Source organism: Epinephelus fuscoguttatus, linkage group LG17, assembly GCF_011397635.1.
Source record: "Epinephelus fuscoguttatus linkage group LG17, E.fuscoguttatus.final_Chr_v1".
In the NCBI taxonomy this organism is placed as follows: Eukaryota; Metazoa; Chordata; class Actinopteri; order Perciformes; family Serranidae; genus Epinephelus; species Epinephelus fuscoguttatus.
The window spans coordinates 25804866-25826731 of NC_064768.1; the positions used below are offsets into that span (position 1 = coordinate 25804866).

Genomic DNA, 21866 nt, shown 5'->3' on the forward strand with positions numbered 1-21866 from the left:
CAGACGCACCCAGATCTAGCTTTGCTGCCACCTGGAACCTGCTGTCGTAGATCCAGCGGGAGGCTCCGCGCAAGCCAGCAGTGGCTCGTCTTCTGGCCAGGAGCAGAGCTTCACCTCGCTGCTTGGCTGGTTCCCACTGATGATGCTCTGCGGGGCAGTAGTGTTTGCCTGCGGTGCCATTTTCTACACTGTAGCGCGGAAATGTCACATAGATGATGACGCAAATGTGCTCAGGTACAGAACAACATTACTAATGTGAAAGCTGAGGAGCGGGAAAGTGGATAATTGGGGGACAATTGTACACAGGCATGGTGCAGATCAATCGTATGTAAAATGAAAACAATGTTAAATTTTGGATATCATTGATGTCCTGGTTTTAAAGGGTGTATTACAGTTAAGTCATGCAATTTCTTGTGTCCATAACGTGTTTTGTATGCTGGTAGAAGAGTCAGCCCACAGCAACCCTCAGATCAATTGTAGTTTTTCCAGTCTGTTTCAAGAATGCACAATCAAGATGCAGAACAGGAACAGCAGACAAATCACAGCCACCTCCACATCAATAGGTAGCCACTACGGCTGAGAAGTAGTCCATGTTTTGGGCTCCCTCACCTGGGTATTAAAGGAATTACACAGGCTACATCTTCACTCTGCTTTGTGTTATCTACACACAGTACACATGCACATCTCCACAGATTGTAACCTCCCCTGTGCTCTGTAATCTGCTCGAACCCCCGATGAGCTGCCTGGTATAACCTTCCTCGGCTGGTTCCTCCTAATACTGTCTTTCTGTCTCTCTCCCTCATCCCTCCCTTTTCTCTCTCGCCCTCTCCTTCATCCAGTACGTTTGGGAAAGGCTACTTCCTGGTTTCAAACACAAGAACTTCCGCAGTCGAGAAGGAATCTGCCTCTGTCTCAGTGCCACGCTCGCCTCGTGAGTAACTTCCCCTCTTCAGCTGTATCACTTCCAGGGTGAAAGAATACAGTGTGAATTGTAAAGCTGTTAAATGTCTGCACATTTTTCTCATCCTGTGGGCAGAAGGTCATACAGTAGTCTTTAAAATAAATTCAAAATGTAGAGATAGAGTATATTAAATTGTACTTAAAATAAACCAACTAACTGACTTCTTAAATATATAAAGAATATTTTTTTGTGACCTAGATTCTACAGTCTTAATCCTGCTCTGACACCATATATCTTTAATGTGAGTTAATTTGTGCACTGCACACTGAGGAGTCAGCACTACTCTCGATTTGTTTTATTCAAGAAATGCAGTCCAGGATTAATCTTCTTAACTGTGTGTGTGACACTATGGAGGTGCCACACGTGCTGCAAATGGCACTGCCGCTTTTGTCATGTGATCTTAACTTTAAAACACACATGCTGGCTAGAAGTTGCTTTCAGAGAGATTTAAAAGTCTGTTCTTAGTTCACCCCGGCCTGAACTCTCACATGCCCAGCTGTCAGGCTTGATGGAAGACTTGCTTTTCAACATTTAATTTGAATTGGACTGTATCTTACTACTATGTTCCAAAGAAAATACGGCAGCCCATTTAAGCCTCATTTCCGCTGCATGTTACCAGCATGGCTTGACTCAAGTTAACTAGCTTGGAACCTCTTTTTTTTTTTTTTGGTTTTTTTTTTTGGTTTTTCATTGGTGACATTTATAGATATCACCTTGGTCAAGATTCAAGGTGAGCTCAGCTGTTAAGACACAGTGGGCCACTGATTGGTCAGAGAGTTTGTCACCAGCAAACTCTTTTTTTTTCATTCACTTGACCCAGATTTATTAAAATGGCGACCTCCAAATTCATGCTCTGGTCAGTTGACAAAGTGCAGACGTTTGGTTGTGATTGAAAGGATCCAGCGAGAGCTTGATGAATCTGTGCACAACCAGTGATTGTGTTGTGTTCAAGATGATTTTATGGCAGTTTTACTCAACATCGCTACAACAAACCGCTAATTCCCCTACATGAACAGGGTACTATCTGCAGTAGAAAACAAAATCAAATCAAAAGTGAGCGGGGTAGTTGAGTAGAGTCAAGTTGAGTCAAAACATGCAGTGGAAATGAGGTATTAGTGATGTTTTTCCAGAAGCCACAGGAGGTCAAAGAGATCTCATCTGGGAAAAGAAAAGAGATCAATTGAAATTGGCTTGTTGGTTAAGCCAGACTTTTTCCAGACATTTTCTATAAGCATTTTCTTCATCTTCTGTTGATTTCTAAACGTATTACTTTCTTCTTGTTTTCTCCAGTTAGTTATGAGAGTATTTCCGCTCTGGTGCAGGTTGTAGTTAAGTTTTGTTTTCTACCTTCAGGTTACTAAACGGGGCAGATCTGGGCTGTTTGAGTGACAGTGCTAATTTTAGCATCTTTTTGCTAATGGAAAGTGACACTGTTGTGCTAAATGCTAAGCTGCTACCTGATAGTAAAGCGAAGTGTTCACTCAGCGTCCATTAAGCCTGAGCAGACTGATTTAAAACACAGCACAGGAATGATCTATTTTTGGGTTTTGAAATGTTTATAATTCACAGTCTCCCTTGTAAGAGGAGAAGTGCTCTCCTCATTCCTCAATATGTAATATGAATGATGGGCAACGTTTTCATTAGACAGAAAATATTTTATACTTGCTTTACCTTGTCATGAATAGATATCATCCCTCTCATTTCCTCATGTTCTTGTGGCTCTTTTTCAGGTATGGAGCCCAGCCGTTGAGCCTCAGTAAACTAGTCCCTCATCTCTGCACTTTGACTGGAGACCAGAACCCACAGGTAAGAGACATGGCGCTTTAGGAATCTGATACTTGATCGACAAGCCTTCATGTCTGTGTATGCTGTAATTTCTGTGTTTGTGAGTAGGGCTGTGTATTGGCAAGTCTCTGGTGATCCAATACGTATCAAAATACACAGGTTAAGATTCAGTATATTGTGTAAGCAAGGCTGTATATTGTGGGTTTCATAGGTCTGTTTTGTTTTTATGCAAGCAATATGTGTTCATGTTGGAGTGGTAGAGCATGGCTGAAGATAGATTACAGCCATAGAAACGGAACGAATATGAAGGACATTGAGTGGTTTGTCAAGGTCATCTGACTTGTACAAAAGAAAATGATTGATGTTAGTTGTCAGACGTCAGTGGGGCTGTAAAGTGTGTTCCACTGACTAGTTTGAGAATGCTGTACTGGCTTATTCTCTATTTTCCTAATTAAACGAAAAATTATACAATCTTACTCTAATCCATGTTTCTCTTTCACGGAAATATGGTTGAGTTATCTTAATAACCGTGTTCACTCATCTTAAAACACACTTCATTCAAAACATTGTTAGTTAGTCTTGTTGGATGTTTAGTTCTATGTCTCTCAGCTCTCCACTGAGCTGCGGCTGTCATTGTTCTTCTCAGGCAGCTACAATGTGTCATGTTTCAGCAAACATTAAATTTGTGGCACCAACAGAAACAGGGAAATAACAGTTTTGATTTCTTATTTGAAAACATATTACGTCACCGCTCACTTAGTCATTACTGCAAAACCTTGCTTTAGTGAGTCGGTTTGTTTATATGGGTGTTTCTGCGGCAGTTAGCTCATTGCAGCAGTTGCAGTGGCAGTGGGACACATAAAAATGGCCACCGCTGTGACCATACGGCTGATCTGCGATGATTTTAAATGGAAATGTCCGTTCTACTCATTCTATTTCTGTGATTATAACTGCTAGTTAGCAGTCAGGGGTTTAAACACAACACAAATGAACCACTGCCTCAGATCTTTGAGATACTGTCTTTCATAATACTGTCTTACACCTTGAGTTGAGCACTGAATGTGGTGATTTTTAAGGGTGCCAACCGAATTGTGTTGGTATTACTAAGTACTGATTCATCCATTTCAGGACACTTTGCCACAGAGACAACAGAGCTCCACAGAGCCTGCGCCATTTAGAAAGAAGGCAAAAGCGGTGCGAAGTGCCCTGAAGCTGGGAACCTGACCATGGAGCTCTGTTGGCTTCCCAGCAAGCAGAAACTAGCACTGTATCTCTGATAGTTTTTAGTCTATCTGGTCTGTTTTCTTGTCTATTCCATTGTGAAATAGGCGGGTATCACACTTGTTTGTGATTGTGTTTTTTGAAGGATGTAGCCTACTTATTCCGCATATTTGTCAGTTGTGTCTAAACAGAGAGCAAGAGAGACGAGCAGATACATATACACAAACATATACACACACAAACACACCCAAGCAGACAGACAGATATACTCTGTGTGCTTGGAAAAGAGCAGGGAAGCAGAGAGAGTTTGAGTTACCAGCACTGTTGCCAGTATCGGTTCAAATGTGAACTGTATCCAACCCTACTTAAACCCCTCCGTGTGAGTGGGTAGAGGTCCTGAGTGTCTTTCCTGTATCACTCTGTAGCTAAGCTTGTGGTTTAGCTCTCAGCATCCAGAGTGTGTTGGCAGGCATCTTAAGGCAGCTCTGTGATTATTACTGTTATTAGTGAGGAGATGGGCTCTGTAGAGTCCCCCCCACCCCACCCTACCCACCCACCTCCAGCCTCACTGCTGAATCATGAGCACCAACACCCAACCATTAACACACACAACAGTACTGGCTGAGTATGTGTGTGTGTTAGAGAGAGAGGGATAGAGGGAGGTTGGTTATAAGCTCCTGTGGAGTTGCACCCCAAAGCTGAAATCTGCTCCTATCGTCTACCCAATGATTATCTACCCACATCCTGTCCCGACCAATCAAAATCCTCAGCATGCCCGCCCACCCTCAGCTGCAGAGAATCCCTTTAACAGCATCCCACTACCAATCGCAACAGTGCTCACAACATTATGAGCAAATCAGATGTCTCTCATTAGGGGGATAAGTGCGGGCCCTTAAGGGTTTCTTCTTTAATGTGTTTACAATCACAACCCTTAGTGTGTAACCCCAGACAGTTGAGTGTAATCTGTATGGATTTATTAATAAATTTGACAAACTATTTTACATGGTATATCAGTGCAAGTGTAGCCTTTTGTGTGTGAGCGTGTGTGTAGGAATTTTTAACTGGTTAATGTTTGCTGTCTGCAGGTACGTGAGGCCTCCATAACAACACTGGTGGATGTTTATCGTCATGTTGGAGAGAGGGTCCGGGCAGACCTAGGAAAGAGAGGGCTCCCTGCTGCACGGTAAGTTAATTTCCATGTGTCAGATGTTGATGAGCTCTCTTTGTGAGCACTTGTATTTTTATTTGTGTGTGTGTGTGTGTGTGTGTGTGTGTGTGTGTGTGTGTGTGTGTGCGTGTCTGCTCTGCACAGCAGGGGATGAGTTGTGTGGTTGGTCTGTGGGTCCCGTGGCCTTGGCACTCAGTCTGTCCCAGGCCACACCATGCACCACTCTGCCCTTCACACACACAGAGAGGCACTTTCATCCAGAGCACAATGCTGACTGACAGGGGGAGGAGGGTGGGAGGGGGCAGATGGGGTACAAAGGCATTGGGTGGAGAAACAGAGTCGAGGAAAAATCGGAGAAAGTGTGTCTGTGTGTTCGTGTCATCTGAAGACGTCCGTCAAGTGGTTTCGTCCCTCTTTGGTTGTCCTGGTTACATGTGCTGGGTTGAGGGTTATTCTGAGCACACACAGTGACCCCCCTCCCCTCTGTCTCCAGTGTGTGAGATCAGCAGCCAGCGTTGTGTGCTGACTGCTCAGTATGAGTCTTACGTCTGTGAATGCTGGCCATGACCATGTGTCATGTGTTGCGCATATTAAGCCTGTTCGTCTCCGCTGTAAACACACTGTCTGTATATGTGGGATTTATGCAGACTGGTATGTGTCTGTTATGTGTAGAGGTCTGACAGATGCAGTGATTTATGTCTGACCTCTTTTGTCCACTGCTTATTCTTCTTCTATTGATATAGTGTAGAAATATTATGAATTCTTTAAAATATGCACACATTTTTTCATGAATCAGGGTAAGCATAAATATGTGTTTTGTTGCAGTGTTCACTATTAATATTGGAGCACTGCTGGTGTGAAGGCGAGGTAGAGGTTGTGTGTGAGGGTTAGTATATGGTTGCTGGGTGGAATGCAGGGCTGCAGCCAGGGTCTTGCTGACCAGATCACATATCAACTCTGGAGAGGGAGCATCAGATAATGGAGCGAGAGGGGGTGTTGTGACAGAAAAACAGAGTGTAGAAGGTCGAGAATAAGAGGTGAAAAGGTGGAGAGAGCATTACAGAAAGCAGAATGAGAGGAGTTGACTAGAGAACTGCCTTTTATGATATTCTTTAAACACTCAGGAATTGTGTTTGACTGATGTTTCTAACACAGGGTTAGCCTGCATAAAATCTTTGACATGTCTGGATTATAGCAGCTTGTGACACATGCACTATCAATTATTCTCCAAGGGACATTTTGAGTAATAGTCTCTCTCGAACACTCCCTCCCCCCTTTCAGGCCTCCCAACTAACTTCTTACATTGGTTGCACACATGGGTGCACCGAAAAATTTTTCATTGTGCCTTGTGGCACCATGGTAATACCTTTTTTAAAGCGTTACCTGTTTTGTCAGTTACCGTACAAGTTGGTAATTTCTTAACAAGGATTGTAACGGTACACAGAACCTCTGTGTAGCAGTCAAGGTTCAGAGCGAGTTCAGTAGAGCAGGAAAAAAAAACAAATGCAAGGATGTTTGTTTCCATTTATTTTGAACAGACAGAAATGCAAATGTTAAAGACCAAAGACAGGCACAGTCCTCCTGCTGGGGACCAAGGTAGCAGTTTGCCCACTGACAACTTTGGTAAACTATTTTTTGTTATAAAAATAAGGAACATTTGTCTGTATTAAAAAGCATTAAAAGCATCTCTTATGATATGAAACTGAAAATACAAAATACATAGAACAATAAAAATGAAACTTGTGCATTAGGATGAGTGTCTCAGTTCTGCCAGAGTGTGACTGAGCATCGACCTACAGCTCAAAGTGTTTTGAGCAGAGGTTTGTAGTCCACACTGACTCTGAGACATGCTCATGTAACCCTGGAACCCTTCCTGTTTTTTTTACCCTGTAGATGTGAGCTTGCTGGCTTCACTACCTGGAATAGTACGTATGCAAAAATGAGACCAAAGTCCTCCTATGAAACCAACACATAAACTATTGTTGTTGAGAAAATTTCGACTGTCAATCAGCCAGCTGAAAACAGCTTGGTCAGCCGCTGTCCTCTCAGCTCCTCAGTGCTGCTGACAGACAGACGGCTGGTACTGACAGCAGAGATGGCCGAAGGGAGGTCATCTACAGCATCTACAGTATGCTGCTCTGTCTAGAGGCTCCTGCGATTCACAGCCGAGCAGTAAAAGTTAAAATATGTGGTTTACAAACTGTGTCACTTTAATGACAAGAACTACTATTACCCCGAATTAGGTTAGTCCCTAAAGGGGTGCCTGGATGTTCAGAACGGGATCGGAAAATAGTTTCATTTCATCATTCAGGTCAGTTAATCTGGTCAGTGCTCAGCACAACGCTGTGCACTGTTTGTTAGTCAGTGTCAGATGAGATCATTCATCCTACAGTGAACCTGGTAACCCCTTTCACATCGACGGTGACACGGGTTAAACCTGCTCTGGCTGTCAGTCTGAATGGGTCAGCGGGAATCATCTGACCCGTCTGTTTGACCCAGCTCATCCTGTCCTGCATTGAATGCGGGTCAGACACTACCTGGATTTCTATGTGTGTTTTATCAGTCAGCACTGCTATTGAATTTTAAACATTTTAATAATTCTACAGGGTTCCCATGGGTCCTTGAAATCCGTGAAAGTTGAAGTGAAACCGACATAAATAGATGTGGGCCATTAAAAGTCCTTGAATTTATATATTTGTGCAAGAATAGTAAATAGGCTATGTTTCTGTTTACATGTGTGTCTCTGCAGTTGCATCATTGTTTGATATACCACCTGCCTGGGGAGCACGATGGTCACATGCATGCATGAGTGATTGAAGTCAAATGATGCAGGTTAAACAGCGGCAAGTGAGCAAGAAAGCTAAGGTTGACGAACCCTTATCTCTGCCTGGACAATGTAATACAAGTTCATGTCATGGGCTGAGCAGCTTTGATGAGCTATGATGCTGGAGCATCACACAGGGCGACACTCTGCAAGTTCACCTTAATTACCCTTGATCCATGTCTCAAACTATGCTGTGTTGGTCCTTGAATTTGAGGAAATTGGGCCTGGAAAGTCCTTTAAAAGTCTTTGAATTTGATGTTAAAGAAGGTGTGGCAACCCTGATTCTAAACTGTCTAAAAATCTAATCTAATTTTGAAGCAGTATATCTCTGATGTCCTTTTAGGGTGTGTATTTCTAAGGTCTAACAGTGATTTGTATGGACGTACTATTATAGACTGGAGTCCCTGTTTATAGTAATAACATGAGATTAACCTGTGACAGCACTCTGCTATTAGTAGGTCAGATGTCGGTTGAATGAGCGTTCATTGGACCTGTCTCGTGTACACATATCTTGTTCGAAAGAGAAATTAGCTACCTGGAAGGTCACCTCGCTGGAGTTGAAGTGACCCCTTTTTCAATGACAGTCTGCGTCCACCACAGATTTAGAGCTCAGTGTAAAAGGTGCAGCACTGTGAGGACTGGATCCTGGAATTAAGAGTTGTGATGAGGGAGGTGGGAATGAAAAGAGATGGGAGGGAATATAGGCAAGTGGGGTGAGAAGGAGAGACATAGAGGGGGGAGGAGCAGCCTTGCTTTCTGTCTGCTGCTAGCTGTAAAGCCCCTCCCCCTCTGACGAGTGTGTATGTGTGTGTGTGTCTGGATCTGAGAGGGAGGTTATGTAAAGGGTAACTGAATCTCTTCGCTGTCACACAAACAGGCCCACTTGTCTCTCTCTCTCACACACACACACACACACACACACACACACATGCACACATAGACCCTGCCTGAGATTTAACTCTTTGTACCACTGTGTAGATTTCTAGTGGGTGTGTGTGCTCAGCGTACAGTACATATGTGCGACAGTAGGTGGTGCTTTGTCATATGCCCGTAGCATGCTTTGGTCTTTCGCTGTTTGGCTCCTTCTCTCTCTCTCACGCCCTCCCTCCCTCCTTCCTCCCTCCCTCCTTCCTTCACGGAGCCACTGCACCATGTTGGATACAAAGAGCTGAGGGAAGCCGAGGACCGGAGCGTGTCACTAGCATGGGAGCTAATGCAATGTTGCGCAGCAACGCAGCAACCTATTAATCAGTCCACTGGGAAATACTGAGGCAAACGAGTATAGAAGACTAAAGGCTGGGATATTTCTGAGCCTAATAGGCAAACTAAAATGCAAATGAAAGGAGGGGAACCACGTGAAAACGCTGCACGGCGGAGGAGCCCATTGCAACGCTAGTCGTCACTTTACAGGAGCTGCTAAGCTGCCTTGTAGTTGTGGACCAGCACCCAGACACGAAAAGATAGACATAGACAGACAGAGGACGGTGTGTATGACTCTTACTCTTGTGTGCTCACATTCATGGCTAACCTTTGGCAAGGAGGTATCAGGGCATGTTACTAGACATGGGTCATTGTGTCTTTGTTGTGTTATTGTCATAGCAGTCATGTGTAACCAATGTGTATCCACACCGCTTAGTGTACAGAAGATGTTTGAGGCTATTATTTGTACAGAGATGTTATTTTTGCCGGACTTGTCTGTGATTGGAATAGATCTTTGCGTTATTAAGATGCGGACAGTCTTACCTTCACATCATGTGACTGAGAGATCTGGCTTTGGATTGTGTGTGTTTTTGTGTGTTTGGTGCTGGATGCAGGACGTCAGATGGACTCTTGTCGTGTTGCAGCTGCAGCTTCATGAGTGTGACTGGCATAATAGACACACCCACCCGCCGACAGGCAGACAGACAGACGGGCGGGCAGACTGTCCACATGTTGCTGCTGCTGATACTTTCACTTGGGATTCAAAGCACCTTGCCTGTCTCTAGGTCAAAACTGTGGGCTGTGTGTGTGTGTGTGTGTGTGTGTGTGTGTGCGCACAGCCATCTGTGTGTGCATTTTCTTTGTCATGATTCTGTTTTAGCCACAACAATCAATCAATGGCGAACTATTAACTTAATCGCCAACTAATTTGATAATCTATTAATCAATTTTGGTATTTTTTCAATTAAAAGATGTAAAAATGATCTGATTCCAGCTTCTTAAATGTAAACATTTCTTGGTTTCTTAACTCGTAAATGGAATACCTGTAGGTTGTGAACAAAACAAGATATTTGAGAACGTCATCTTGGTCTTTGGGAAACACTGACCAACATTTCTCGCCATTTTCTGACACTTTATAGACCAAACAACTGATCTATTAAATAATAAACAGATGAATGGATAATAAAAATGGTTGTTAGCTGCAGCCCTAGATCCTGTCAAGGAGGATCACTACATGTAGTTTTCCTAATTCAGTCTCATTTTGCTGTTTCCAATTCTGCATTTCTGGTTATTTCATTAGCTTTGTTGTGTATGATGTGTTCTAACATTTCCTCTCTCTCTGTCTCTCCAGGTTACAGACGTTATTTGCTCGTTTTGATGAAGCCTTGAATTCAGGCAACATGGCTCTCAGCCCGAGTCACGGTCAGTGCCTCCTCTCATTTATATTGCCATATATTGTCTCTTAGAGCTACCAAGTTTAGCCATGTCGTCGACATGATTTTACTGTTGTCAGGTATTAGGTGTGTATTTAAAAAGAGTGCGTGTTGGTGAGTGCTTGTGCGTGTTTCTATCAGCATGTGCTCTTGTGGTTGTGTCAGTTTGTTGCCATGAGCTCCTGTAAGAGGACCTAACAGGATTAATGGTTTAATCTGTGTGTATGTGTGTGTCTGTGTGTTATTCTGTGGGGTTTCTGGCTGAGCCAGACCTGAGCTGAAGGCTACTGCTTCTGCTGAGTGCTTTGCTGTCCAGCAGTAGATTGTGTGTGTGGCTGTGGATCTCTGGGAGCCTCAGGCTCACCCAGTGTCACTCGACCATGGAAAGTTCTAATGGTATTGATGACATCCCTTACAGCAATGTTTCACTTTGTTGTTTTCACCTTTCAGAATCCCTTTACAGATTCACTGACACCACTGAAACTGTTCAGTTTGCCTTTGTGCACATGTATTGGAATTGTGATTTTTAGACTTGACTGATGGAATAATTAAGTGTATGTGTGAAACATGTTAACTGAATAATGATTCACAAAGTGGTCTCTTTTGGTAGTTGGCCAGAGAAGCTGTTAGTTCCTATTGTGTCGGTTCCACCAACAAATTCATTGTTTTATAGAGATGTAACAATCCAATATGTATACTGTTTTCAGTGCTGCAGCAATCCCTACCTTAATGTTACCTTGTATAGAAATAATTGCAGTTGGCAATTTTGAATTTAGAAAAAATAGAGTGTTGGTATTGGATTGATATTTGGTATGAGCAGTTTCTCAGAGTTGAGATTTCAGAATTGACTGACCCAAAGTGCTGTCAGCTTCAAAAAGGCAAGGACTACAGTAGAGATGAATGGATATATTCATGATGAGATGCTAGACATCATGTTTATCGTAATAGAGAACAGAAGATCTTTTCTGGGAAGATCTTCAGAAGATCTTTTCTGGGTCATTCTAATAATATGTCAGTAGCCAACCTGTCTGTCCTTTTCCAAATCTCTTGAATGTGACCACAGAAATAAGGAGGAAGCAAATCTGGCTGATTTAAGTCATCTGATATTAGGCTAACTTCTCTTGATGTAGCTAAAGATTAGCTAGTTGCCGGAGTTTCACCGACAGTATCTATTTGTCTGTAAAGACTGTGACACTGCCTCAGTCACATCTTTTAACCATCATAAAAAATTTGGTTTTCTTTTCATCATAGTTTGATCTAGCACATAGCATATCTGAGTATAACAGGAAAGGGTAAAGTTGACTGAGGTGTTTACGGGCACCACTTTTGCTCAACTATGATTTGAGCTCAGAGAAAAGGGCTTATGAGAGGGCCAGTTGGTATCAAGAGAGGAAAAGTTGAGTATGTGTTCTCTGTAAGTTCAGTAAGGTCTGTTGTTGGTGTCAAGCAGAGCCTGTCATTGGCTGTTAGTACCTTTAGGCTGTCCTGTCATAGTCTCTATCTGTCTAACAACGACGGCAGGGGTTGGTGCCTGGTCGGCTGTTGCAGTCTGTTTACTTGGTAAGAGAGACATAGGGAGAGACGTGGCAAAGAGCTCAGAGCGTGTAGTTGGTGGAGTTGCCATGATGCTGTCTCTGGTGGTAACGCAGGGATGGAGGGAGATCTCCCCAGGGTAAAGTTGGATTTTTGAGTCCATACTTAAGTTGCTGTTATGATTAAATGATAGTGGGATTTCTTTTTATACTTCTGTCATGTGCTTTGCAGGGCATGAAAGCACCGTTTGTTATTATCTAGATGCAGTATTTTTGTTTTACCTACTATTTTTAGACTATCACATTTCTTTTATTGTGTTAGGAAAAAGATAATAGGAGGAAAGTTTGAGAAGAAACAGGAGTAGATGGTCAGCAAAGCATTGAGTTGCGCCTTTGACACAACCATCCCTCATACCTGAGACACTGACAGCTCTACACTATACCCGCAGCATAGGAGAACTCTCTCTGCCTGCCTAGAAGCAGGTTACAAACCTAACAGCCACATATGAATGGGGCTGCTGACCCACTGGTTTTGTGTCACCCACCGCTTCTTTAGGTAGCTCCTTAAAAAACTCGACTATATTAAAACTCGTGGGAGAAAGTGGCAACAGATGCTCACCAGGGTGATCTTTGGCTTCATGCCTGGTTGTTTGGCCTTGGCTGCCACCTCAAGTGTACTTAAGCTTCAATCGTTTGTAATTCTCAGCCACTGCAGTTTGTCAGTGCGACAATTCGTTGAGTCACACGACTGTAAATTGTTGCTGCTGGTGTTACTGATTGATCTGCAGATTATTTTCTTGATTATGATTTGTTCTATAACGTCAAAATTGGTAAAAGGGGTCCGTCATAGTTATCGAAAGCCCAAAGTTTCCTCTTCATGTTACATGCTTTGACTACCTACAGGGCAAAACAAAAGACATTAAATTTTAGAGCTAAAATGATTGGTCGATTAGTTGATCAACAGCAAAGGTATCTGCAGCTAATTTGATGAGTTAATCCTCATTTTGCAGATTAATTTCTGTCAACCAACAAATGGTTTCAGATTCTAGTTTCCTACGTTTGTGAGTACTCCATAAAGGCACTAAACAGAATTAGCTCTCATTTGCAAAGCACATTTGAATCTTTCAGTAAGATAAACAAATAATGTTGGAGTCTGTTATTTCCCCATCTTGTGCCGGCCTTCTGAACTCATGTTTGGCTCTCAACAAGTAACACTGATCAGCCCGAGGCTCGCAGGCAACTCTATTTTTGGCGAGAAAACCTACCAAAAAGGGGAGCAGAAGGTGAGCCTGAGCTGGTGTTTTTATCTGAACACTCACACAAGAGCCTACCAAGATTTCAAGCTGCAAGTACAGGATTCAAACTCTCACCATACACTAAAACACACAAACATAGACACACACACACACACACACACACACACACAGATTCACTTTTACTCGCCCTTGCCCCACATCTCTTTTAGACCAGCTCTTGGCGTTTGCTCTGAAGGGTTTGAGGCAGCTGTTGCTGAGAGAATGGGGGGAGGAAGGGAGGCAGAGAGGGAGGGCAAAGGATTGAGGGAGGAAGCTGACAGAGATCTCTCGCAGTAGGCGAGTCACAGCACTGTGCCTATCACTGCCTCTCCCTGATTCATGATGACAGAGACAGAGAGAGATTGAACAAACAAGAGTGGAAAGGAGATAGAGGAGAAAACAAAGGAGAGAACAGAAGGAGAGGAGCAAATACAGACAAAGGCAACAGGAAGTTTCTATCCATAACGCACTGTAACCATGGCAGTTGGGGATGATGGCGATGGTAAGTGTGTGTGTGTCTGTGTGTTTAATCTCATCTGGCTGTGGATGCTGGCACTCTGACAAAGGCTTGTCAGCATATGGTTTTAGATTGAAATCAGCTTAAACATGAAGCACTTTCACCCCAAGTGCTCTGGCTCAGATGTAGGCTGCATCTGCATGAGGGCGTGCACGAGAGGGAAAACTGGGGTGTCCTGAAATGTCTCCATGTCGTACTGTGTTTGTGCGTGTGTCTGAATACACAGCACTGGTGCAAGAGCATGTGTGTATCCTAGCAATTCATTATTTTTTGTTTTATTTTTGAAAATAATATGAGAAAGAAATGGGACATATTTGACAGAGGAGCTGGATACAGTTTCAACTTGCAGCCAGAGGCCTGACTTGAACCCATGATATTAGTTACATGGAGCAGTCTGCACCTCAGCTACCCAAGAAACCAAATGCTTAGAGTGGATATTGTCTTGGGATCCATGAGCAATTTCTCCATTTGATTTTAAAAATTAAAGAAAACCTTGAAATGGAAAGCAAAGCAAATAATACTGTAAGTTTACTGAGCAGTAGCCCCTCATTCTCTGCCTCTTTTTCTCCCACTTCATCTCATTCTGTCACAGTAATATGAGGTCAAGTGTGTGCTGTTCTGTCTGTTTGTAACTGTCACTGTCGGGGCCAAAAATCTGTCAAGTGCGATTTAACATTTTCATTGGTTGTACCGGTGCGCTTGATGTTTAACAGGTGTGTCTCTGTATGTGTACTCTGCCTCTGATTGGCTCTGACCTTGATATTCTTTTAGCTGAATGTGGGTGGGGGGAATTAAAGGTGTGTGTATGTGTGAAATAGGGCCCTGTACTCCTCGCCGAGCCATATCGCAACCTTATAACATAACAGTAATTCAAAATGGAAGAGTAAGTCTGGAGGGAGCCCAGCGCTGTCTAGGATTTCTTTTGAGAAACGAGCCAGTGCACAGATGATTTATGATTGTTAATTATAAACACACAATCCTCATTAAGATAATGCCCATTATAGTGCACTTTGCTTGTCTTGACTCCAGCTTTGTGGGTTTCCTCCCACATTAGACCAAAATATCCATCCGAGGATGAGAGCAGGAAAAAGGCGTTTGTTTAGATGCATGTTAAATTTAGATTAAACATTATTAACACGGCTGAGATAATTCTGTTTCTCTCCTCTCTTTTCACATCGTGCCCCTTAATGTCATCTAATATGGCAGTGCAGTCATATACAGACCAAATTATCTAACTTTGGTGCTTGCTTTACTTTCTGTCATGCAGAACATTAAGCCCGTCCCTTACGGAATTACAAGACACCGCTATATGTCACACATCAAAAATACAAGAACACATTTTGAGGTAACATATAGGGGGGAAAAAGGAAAAATTATAACATTATGTATCCTAAAAATACTAAACGTTAAATAGCTTAAAGAGCTTTTTTCTAATCTGCTAAAGTACTTGACAATCTTAAATGTTTCATATGTATATACCAACTCAGTCTCTGAGCATTGTCAGTTCCTTATCTTACTAAACTATGTTTTTCTTGGTTCCTGATTAAAAATAGGGCAGTAGCAAAGCAAGACGATGAGATGCCATATTGAACAAATTATTTATTTCGGACTGACATACCAAGAAGTTTCAGCATTGAAATACCAGACGTTATCTGGGCACTGAAACTCTCAGACGAGACCAAATAACTGACCGATGACGCAGTCTGAGAAAATAGAACTGAACCAAAATAAAACTAACGCTGATCAGTTACCTTATTCAAATTGACAACTAGTTGATCATTATTTGTGTCCATCCGAGTGTGTGTGTGTGTGTCTAGAGGAATGAAGCTCGTTATCTGTGTTTGTGTGTAAGGAAGTAAAGCATGTCAGTGCTGCTGGCACTATACGTAATGTTATTTGCTCCTGAAAATGTGCTTGTGTGAATACAAACACACACATCGAGCCCAGAGATATTTGATGCCTTGCAAACTGACCATCAGTAGCAGCTTTCACTGCTTGCATAGTACCTCAGTGTTGACAGGGACTGACACACAAACACGCTCGCTCACTCGCTCTCTCTCGCAGACATGCTCATTCTGCTTCAGTGCATCTCCAGCTCTGCAAAGGAAACCATGACCCCGTTTCCAGGCTAGGCTGGTTGCCATGGCAAAGCTTTCCTCTGAATATTATGGTTTATCCCTCTTCCCGACTTGGAATTGGGACCCAAATTATACCTGTGTGTGTTTGTGCATGTGCGTGTGTGTGTGTGTGTGTGTGTGTGTGTGTGTGTGTGTGTGTGTGTGTGTGTGCGCGCGCGCGCACGCGCGTGTATGTGCGTGCGTGCGTGTGTGTGTTTTCATTTAAGAAGCTCATTTTCTCTGAGCTCGGCTGGAAATGGAGCAGTCTGTCTCCTCTAAGAGAATCCAGGCCTAAACCTCAAGTGTGTCTCTCACTGTCTCTCCCCTCCCCTTTTTCTCTGTCATCTCTCTGTCCCAGAAACAGCTGGTTGGCTGAAAGTGAAACATTTGATCGCCATATCAATGCCTACAAATGAACTATAGGGGCAGTTTTGATTTTAAGAAAGGGTTAGTGTCCTATTACTACACAATCACATTAGTGAGTCTCTGTGGTGTTAGCTCTTATCTTATGTTTACTTTTAATATGGGTGGGCGATATGGCTCTGGAGTATTACCACAATATTTCTGTGTATTTTTGCACACATTTTTGCCAAATACTGTAAAATATTTTATCATTAATTTCAAGAATAAAATAAGCGTTATTGGTTTTACATGTCAGCATTAACTGAACAGTTTGCCTTTAAACAGTCAGTCAAAACTAAAAAGAAATTATTTCTCATTTCCATATATGAAGTTATTTGTCAAGCCTGACATATGCTTACATTACAACAGGCTAGGGCTGGGCGATGTGAAGAAAATCAAATAAAACAATATTTTTGACCAAATACCTCAATATCCATATTGCAGCAATATTGCAACTTTGACTGTTGGTGTGTTCACAAAATATTTACCCAAGATTTTTGATAAAGCAATCATCAGTAATGTGGACATAATGACTAAGTGGGTAAAAACAGGTAATAGAGCAGCTAGAGCAGTCTGGTAAGTTCAGAAAATTACATCAGTTAACTGTAACGCAGCGTTTAAAACCAGGAAAAGACAACACTTACGATATTACGAAATCCAAAATCTAAGATGATTTCCAGTTTCATATCACGATATCGATAAAATGTCAGTAAGTTGCGACACCCTACTGCAGGTTTATGACAACTTGGGATGTTCCTGGCGACTAAATGAAAACTTTAAGACTAGTTGACTAGTCTAAAAAAGGAAAATACTCAGAAAACAGTCAAAATTTAGCACAATTTATTGTATTTGAAACATTGTCCCAAAAACACATTGTGTGCATTAAGAGCCCTTTGAAGCCTTTAACCACAATCTTCAACAACCATGTCGATTTTTAAATGCTGCTGAAGTACGAGACACTTTGCGCTGGTGGTATGAATGTGAACACGATGGCAACTCAGTCAAAAGTTAACCTCTAAAATAAATAAACTGCCTCTGAAATGTGGGGCACATTGAACCTTGCAGATTATCTGACAGAAGTGGTAGCAATTCACTTTAAAGTTAATTAAACAACATCTAAATTCTGATTAAATTTCAGCTGAAATGAGAGGTGTTTTGCACCATGCAGTATGAACGTAAACCCTGCACATTATCTGACAACAACTCACTTAAACTTAACAAATAATATAACATCTCAGAAAAGATAAATTGCTGCTGAATTCATTTTCTAGATCGAAGTACTGCCAAACAGCGCTGGTTTTGTGAGAGGACATCTCTTTAATTTCCCACCGTACTGTTTTAAAACTCCAGTCTACTCGAGCATTACCGCGGGGAGGGGACTGCTGTCTTGACGGCTCTATTGCCCCCACTAGTGGCGGGTGGCTGCATGATAGTTAAGCGGCCTTGTACATGAATAAAACACTAATAGGTTCAACCGACAAATATTTCTGGTGCCGGCTAGCGAGGGGGCAAATGTTTAATCGTTTAGACGATTAATTGCGTGCATCTCTAATGACAACATGACCTGGCAACATAATCTACGGTAACCATACTCTCCTGCCTGTGTGCACACATCACAGAGATGAGGGAGAGATGCAATGCTGTTGTTTAAGTTGCTAAAAGGGTCTGAAAAGTCCGGGGCTGTCCCTAAAACATGGTTCCTCACAGCAGACCTGTGTGCCCAGGCCTAACGATGCCGCTGACTTCACACTGAGTGTGACGGTATGACATCATTATGTCAGCAAGTCAGAATATTGCCATTATCATGATAGGAATTATATAGCAATACTACCTTTTTTTCTGCATGTCTATAAATTTCAGTTGGACACATCAGGTTTCAGCAGGAACAGCTGTTGGTTTCATAGTCTAGCTTTCTGTTGACACACATACCTCCTCTAGTTTACTTTGGAGCCGCTGCAGTCATGAGCTCTTTAACAGTTTTTATCCCAGTTCTCGCAGTGCTACTCATGTTCTTCTTTTCACTCCTAGTCATCCTCATCTCTCTGTGTGTCATCTTCTGCATGGGACTCTGCACCCTGTCACATGATTCTGAGTGGGAATATGTGACATTGCCTGTTTCCCTGCAGATTACAGCAGATCAGCACAAACACACACTCTCTGCGTAGTAAATCTAATTCCTCAGAAGATGTCTGGATATGCTCCTAGACACATGTTGAGATTTTCAGCTGTAATGTGTGTGATGATGTCGGCTGCAGCGCTCCAGCTGATAAGATGTCTCAAAGCTTTGAAACAGCAAAACTGACTGGACATTTCCTCACTTTCTGTTACTGAGATTAAGCAAGGTTTGCATAGAATAATAAAAAGGCTTAAACTAATAGAAGTGCTGCGTGGGCTGCTGGCTCAAGTGTGAAATTTTGTTTGGCATGCCACCTGGTGTAACTTTCAGATATGCTTAACCAGGACACAGAGGCTGCTTCTAAAGTATTATTATTGTTATTACTAAGCAAGGCAAAGCATTGATTTGTTTGTACACTGTATTCAAGTTCAGCTGTTGTTGGTATACAGTAGTCATGTCCAAAGTCTGGCCCAGGGGCCAACTGTGGCCAGCAGACTTTTTGAGCAGCCCTCAGGTTGTCTTTCAAAGTATACTATATGATAAACACAATATTGATTAATCAGATAAGATCACACCCCCCAACCTCCAGGGCTGACAAATGAAGCCAACATGGAGGTGCCAAAAACTGCAAAACTCTAATGGCCACTTGAGGCTGGTTCCAGAAGACATGTTAAAATGTCCTGTTTTACAGCAGAAATAAACATGTCAACAGCCAGGGGTGAATTTTTATATAACTCGCCCACTTACATTTTGTTAAGGCTTAATGTGTCACAAAATTAGGGGCGGCCCGCTTTGAGTGACAGGCTGCCTGCCGATAGCGTTGTTGGCTTCTCAGACAGAACCACCCCTTGCTCCCCCACAGGCCACCCACTCGTCCAAATGTGGTCACTTCTGCCTCCAAAAGAAAAAAAAAGGTGATGGGCGAAATGGCGAACTCAAGGCTTCAAAATGGAGGTCCACAAACCAATGGGTGATGCCACGATAGCTATGTCCATCGTTTTAGAAATGCACCAAGTAGGAACCATGCAGGTGGAGCGAATGTATTTTCATAGACAGAGAGTAAACAAGTAAACAAGCAATTACCTAACACCAGATATTTCCTGCTAGGTAGTAGACATGGCCACAGCAAAGACGCACAAGGTCAAGAGTGAGGGTGGCTGCTTTCAGGAGCAGCAGATTGAATACTTTTTCACTTAAAAAAAGAAAAAGTTGTGTTTCTGTCATTTGTATGTGATTTTTTTTAAAACCCATTTGATGCAAGAAGCAGCTGGCCCCAATCTTATCTGGCATTCCTTCAAAGAAGTTTGGACACTCCTGGTATATAGTATGCCTGATGTTTTTTTGAAGAGGTGATGCTTTGTTGCCTTTACTTTAATTTGAGTGGAGTCAATCAGTTCTCAAAATCCTCCAGAGGGTCATAAACATTCATCCTTAAATACAAACTCAATCTCATGATTGAATTGTAACTGTTGAGCTGGTGGCTTTTGAAATTTGTGTAATTCTCTGGTCGCACAAACACACTCCCTGTGTGATGTCCCTCTGTGTTGTGTAGGTTTATTGGCATGTTTGAGCCACAGGAATAATTTGGCTAGAACAAAGCCGGTGCTGCCACCATGTGGTTACAACTGAGTATGTTTGTTTGTGCTCATAGATCTGCTCTGACCTTTACTGTGATTAGATCTGTTTATTTCATTTCCTCCTTCCTTTCTCGACTTTTCTATTCAGATCAGGGACAGAGAAACAGAACAGCAGTGCATGGGTTTTAACTTCACTTCCCCCATCTCTCCCTGCATGTAGATTATTTTTGTTTTGGCTGGGAAGAACTCTGGGATTATTCCCGCTCAGATTAGGGATCGACGCACTGAGGCGTTGGTGCATGTTTCTGTAGCTGTGCTTTAACATGTCTTGAGTTTGATTTTTGGACAACAATTAGATCTATATATTTAAACCAGTCGTCTTCGCTCCTTGTTTTGCTCCTCTTTTTGACTCTTGTTCTGAAATGGAGAGGGGGGGGGAGTCTCAGCCGGGAGTTTCCATGGCAACGCTGCCTGGTACATTGTGGAGCTGATATCTCTCACTGTGCTTGTGTGTGGCTGTGTCTGTTTCTGTATGTGTGTATAGACTTGTTGTTTGCATGTTGTACCATATTAAGGCGTATCCTTGGAGACAACTGATGCTGCTGGCAGAGCCTTTCGTTCACTGTCGAGCCGTTATCCATCTTACTTTAATAAACCAACATGAAGTCAGTGTATAAACAGTAAATCCAACTGTTGATTGAACTAAATTGGATGTGTGTGTGTGTGTGTGTGTGTGTGTGTGTGTGTGTGTGCGCGCGCGCGTGCGTGCGTGCGTGAGTGCGCTTACTGAGTGGGCTTACTGAGCATCTTTTTTTTCCCTGTTTGCTGCTCTATTCATTTGAAATGCTGGTCTGCATAGGTCGCCATGGCAACAGCATGCGTGCAGTCTGCTCTCTACGAGGGTTTCTCTCTCTTTCTCTCTCTCCGTCTCTGGTGTCTTCGCTCTGCCCTTCACCCAGAGACATTTACTCTCATGGGGTCTGACTAGACAAAAGCAGGAGATGCAAATCCTGCTAACAGTGATGCTAATCGATGCTAAGACCCTCAATGCGTGACCGAGTATTGCCAACGGACCCGTGGGTTTTGTTAGTAAGCAATTAAATTCACTGACACTGTAAATTCATTCAGTTTTACTAGCCCGCTCAATTTTAACTGTCAACATTACTGTATTTTTTTGCACGCATCTTACTTTTGTGTTGTCAAAGCAGACACTACATATCGATTCTGAATATTTGAAACTGTTTTAATACTCATTTTCTGCAGTAGCATTACACCGATACCAGCTTTGCTTTCTTGTTCTCGTCTCCTGTGGTACTGAAAATGCTATATTGCTATATATTTTTCAAGTTATTTTATTGAAGATAGAAATTCAACTATCGTGTCAATGCTATTTTACATATGCAAGGATCTGTTTCATAACAGTGTTTATTATGCAGAAGAGGAAGTTGTAGTCCTCTTTACCCTTGAACTTTGACCCTGAGGCTAACCAGAAACAGTTATTTAGAACCCAAGTTTTTGCTATTACATTCCATTTGAAAAGTATCGCTCATGATCTAATTGGAGGACCAAACACACATCATTATAATTTTACATAATTTAAAGGGAAACACATTTTTCAGTGTGTGTGCTTGCATATAGTGTGTATGTGTTTATACATGTAGTGTGGAATAGTTCTTACATAGTCTTACACATTTCTATAGATTTTTAATCAAACAACA

General features: G+C 42.4%; 1 protein-coding gene across 24 annotated transcripts in view; it reads left to right on the forward strand.

Moving 5' to 3' along the window:
* clasp2 (cytoplasmic linker associated protein 2) overlaps window positions 1-21866 on the forward strand; it is a 75704-nt gene that overhangs the window by 12362 nt on the left and 41476 nt on the right. For 22 of the 24 annotated variants that reach the window (XM_049602807.1, XM_049602824.1, XM_049602806.1 and 19 more), the window contains exons 4-7: window positions 840-931; window positions 2692-2767; window positions 5053-5150; window positions 10511-10581. In XM_049602807.1, the coding sequence (XP_049458764.1) occupies window positions 840-931; window positions 2692-2767; window positions 5053-5150; window positions 10511-10581 (337 nt within the window). Of the gene's footprint in view, window positions 1-839; window positions 932-2691; window positions 2768-5052; window positions 5151-9025; window positions 9444-10510; window positions 10582-13756; window positions 13922-21866 lie in introns of those variants that run through there. The other 2 variants (XM_049602823.1, XM_049602822.1) reach the window with 2 other exon arrangements.